The 3,584-nt window shown below is 38.1% G+C and overlaps 1 protein-coding gene across 2 annotated transcripts in view; it reads right to left on the bottom strand.

The window, feature by feature from the left end:
- Nucleotides 1–2,396, bottom strand: part of LOC308081379 (peroxisome assembly protein 12-like) — a 7,726-nt gene extending 5,330 nt beyond the window's left edge. The window contains exons 1-2 of one of the 2 annotated variants that reach the window (XM_080457754.1): nt 2,295–2,396; nt 1,202–1,359 (exon numbers count right to left, since the gene is read on the bottom strand). In XM_080457754.1, coding sequence (XP_080313880.1) covers nt 1,202–1,327 — 126 coding nt within the window. In that variant the 5' untranslated portion in view covers nt 1,328–1,359; nt 2,295–2,396. The remainder of the gene's footprint in view (nt 1–1,201; nt 1,360–2,294) is intronic. The other variant, XM_080457755.1, reaches the window with a different exon arrangement.
- Nucleotides 2,397–3,584: the final 1,188 nt, after the last annotated feature.

The following is a 3,584-nucleotide window of genomic DNA, read 5'->3' on the forward strand; positions in this document are numbered from 1 at the left end:
TATTGCGGACGCATGCGCTGTTGCCCACTACAGACGAACACCAAAACTCTCGCCCCAAAACAGTCACCCCGGGGGAAATCCGGTGATATTCACCTGGTATTCCTAAACGTAACCTCATTAACTCATTCCCTGCCTAGAACGACTAAAACGACTTCTGTCCCATAAGCCCTGTCTGCCAAGAACGACCTCTGGCAGTGGGCAAACGCAAAGAAAAATAGTTCTGGCAGTGAATGAGTTATGGAAGCGGCGTGGCCTGCAAGGCAAGCACTGATCGCTCTGAGTGAGGCGCTGCGTTATTCGGAGTGTGCTGACCTCAAGGCCGTCGATATCCGATAACCGGAAAACTCGCCCCAAAACACGCTCGCCCCCATTTATTTTCGCGGACCAGCGGTTCTTATATTCCTGTATTTGTTTTACTGAGGATAAGGTTCGAAATAAATTTAGGCTTAGCCATATTATTAGTTTTACTGAGGTTACGTTTAGGAATAAGGTTAGGTTTAGGCATAGTTTAATGAGGTTACGTTTAGGAATAAGGTTAGGTTTAGGCATAGTTTAATGAGGTTACGTTTAGGAATAAGGTTAGGTTTAGGCATAGTTTAATGAGGTTACGTTTAGGAATAAGGTTAGGTTTAGGCATAGTTTAATGAGGTTACGTTTAGGAATAAGGTTAGGTTTAGGCATAGTTTAATGAGGTTACGTTTAGGAATAAGGTTAGGTTTAGGCATAGTTTAATGAGGTTACGTTTAGGAATAAGGTTAGGTTTAGGCATAGTTTAATGAGGTTACGTTTAGGAATAAGGTTAGGTTTAGGCATAGTTTAATGAGGTTACGTTTAGGAATAAGGTTAGGTTTAGGCATAGTTTAATGAGGTTACGTTTAGGAATAAGGTTAGGTTTAGGCATAGTTTAACAACTCTTTAACTGCCATTGACGAGATTTCTCGTTTTTCTCTGCATGGCTCAGCCAGCCGTTTTGTTTTTTTTGGCTTTTTTAATTTTTCGTTTATCACAAAGGAAGCAGGAGATAACGCGATGCGAAGATTTTTTGCTCCATTCACTTCAATGTTAAAAAATAAACGGAGACAAAATTCACATTTTACCTATTTTTGCAATGTATTGTCTCTGGCAGGGAAGGGGGTAGATTGTGTATATACTCTGGCAGTTAAAGAATTGTTAAATAAACAATAACAACAACAATACCCACCTTGAGGGCGTGTTGCAAGGCGGGTCTCACGGCGTCCATCAGACTCTCCTGGGCCAGAACCTCGAAGACGGACGGCGTGTCGTCCAAGGACACGCCCCCACTGACATGAGCCCCCGCCTCCGCCATCACCGCGGCCTGGGAGGTCAACGAGTGATGACCTGAGGAGAAAAAAACACGTCAAATACCAGACAGACATTTTCATATATAAGTAGCATTAAAAATGCATAAAACAATGACATGGTTGCAGAAAAGTTAACTTCAGCCCTATATACATTTCAGCCCTTTGAAAAAAAAATATATATATATATATATATATATATATATAATAAATATAAGTCCACTGGACTTTCACCAGTAAAGCCTGTTTTTCTCCAAACATGTACAAATACTAAATATAAGGTGTTTACCCGCTTGCCCCAAATGTTAACTAGGTGTTCGGTATGTTTGTGTAATGTATCAGTCCATATGTTTTAATAAAGAAGTGTTTTAATCCCGTCTGTGGCCGATTCTGTCGGTTCCCTATGGGCGGTAGTGACGGGGCGCATCCGGTGAAAGCCGGAATTACACTCAATGTAAACAGGAAGTAAACGAGGGGAGAAATGGCGTTCGGCCACAGACGGGATTAAAACACTCTTTTAATTAAACATATGGACTAATACATTACGCACATACTCCGGACACCTAGTTAACATTTGGGGAAAGCGGGTAAGCACCTTATATTTAGTATTTGTACATATTTGGAGGAAAACAGGCTTTACTGGTGAAAGTGCAGCGGAAAATGGGGAGCTAAGACTAGTTACTAGTAGATTTGTTTTTTTTTAAAGTCAAAATCGATCAAATACATCTACGATAGTCTTGATCTAAGGCTATATGTCTGCATGTTTGATGCTGATGTGTCCAGAAATATAATAAATAAAAAAACAGTGAAACGATCCTTTATAAAACAACATAAACTGTACTTTTAATAAAACAACACACAAACACAGCAGCTTATCAGGGTTTATGACAGTTATTGTGTTTAATAAGGTCATGATGTAAACTATAATTAAGTCAGTAAGTCAGTACATATGGTATATATTTAAGAAATAATTACCTTAATGTTCATTCATTAAAACATCTTTATTATTGATTGTTCTTTATGTTTTGTTTACTTGTTATTCAGCACCAGAGCACCGTGCGTCCACTTCCGTGTTCACGCCGTTACGTCATGACGTCATGACGTACACGTAAACACGTCCGTCTCCGTAGAGGACGTTTTAGTTTTTCCTCTTTTTTCCCTTTTCTCTTCCATTCCAATTCTATTTTATTTATTCAATTCATTTCATTGATTCCTGTAATTAATTAAGTCATTATTATCTTCCTTGCATTGAATTAAAAGCAGCGGGAAGAATACAAATCTTTAGTTTTTTTTGTCAGTGTTATTGTTTTAATGGAGGTTATTGGCGTCCATCCATGGTCGTTACAATACCGCCATCTACTGGACGGTCATATCATCACAGGACAATGCATGTAAAGAGAGTTGAAATAAAAGAAAAGAAATCAAACGTTTTAACAAGAGTTTTTCTTCTTTCCTTTGCTTTCAGGAATATAACAGCAACACTTCATTCTTTTTAATTGTTTTTTTCATATTCTCTTCTAGGTTTTAACCACTAAACCCCAGCAAAGGGACCCAATGGACCCAAAGGAGCCCAATGGAAACAAGACATAGTGCTTTCTTGGGTTTTAAATCCTCTCAGCAGACCTTGTATTGAACTGTACTTTACTGTGCTTTTTTCTGCAAACTGCCAATAAAGAATTCAATCAATCAATCAGCATCCTTATTGTGGGGAAAGCTTTCGCTGAAAATAGCCGATCGACAAGAAAATAGCCGATCCACAAGCTCACAACGCGACGCGCTGCGTGCTGTTGTGAGCTTGTCGATCTGCTATTTTCAGCAAAAGCTTTCCCCACAATAACAGAAAACAGAAAAGTCATGAATATACAGCCCTGAGGGACTCCGCTCACCCATATGGGGTTAAAGTGGTTAATTTATTGATATGTATTCATGTAGTCTATATTTATACACACACACACACACACACACACACACACACACACACACACACACACAAAATATTTAAAACATTTCATAAAATGTCAAGATTTTTTCGGTTTTCTTTTAAATAGCCAATCTACAAGCTCGGCTATTTTGAATTAGAAATACACATTTCCAAATGAGTGATTGAATATGCTTTTATTTTCAAAGTAGATGCATCTTATCATGTTGGTTGTTGTTTTTATTGGTGGATTGACTGGAATAAAAATAAAACATGTATTTCTTTCTTTCTTTTTGTGCATGACATTCAACACTGATTGATTGATTGATGTAGTTTATTTAGTAAGA

Source organism: Gymnoscopelus braueri (genome assembly GCF_963280865.1).
Source record: "Gymnoscopelus braueri genome assembly, contig: SCAFFOLD_42, whole genome shotgun sequence".
NCBI lineage: Eukaryota > Metazoa > Chordata > Actinopteri > Myctophiformes > Myctophidae > Gymnoscopelus > Gymnoscopelus braueri.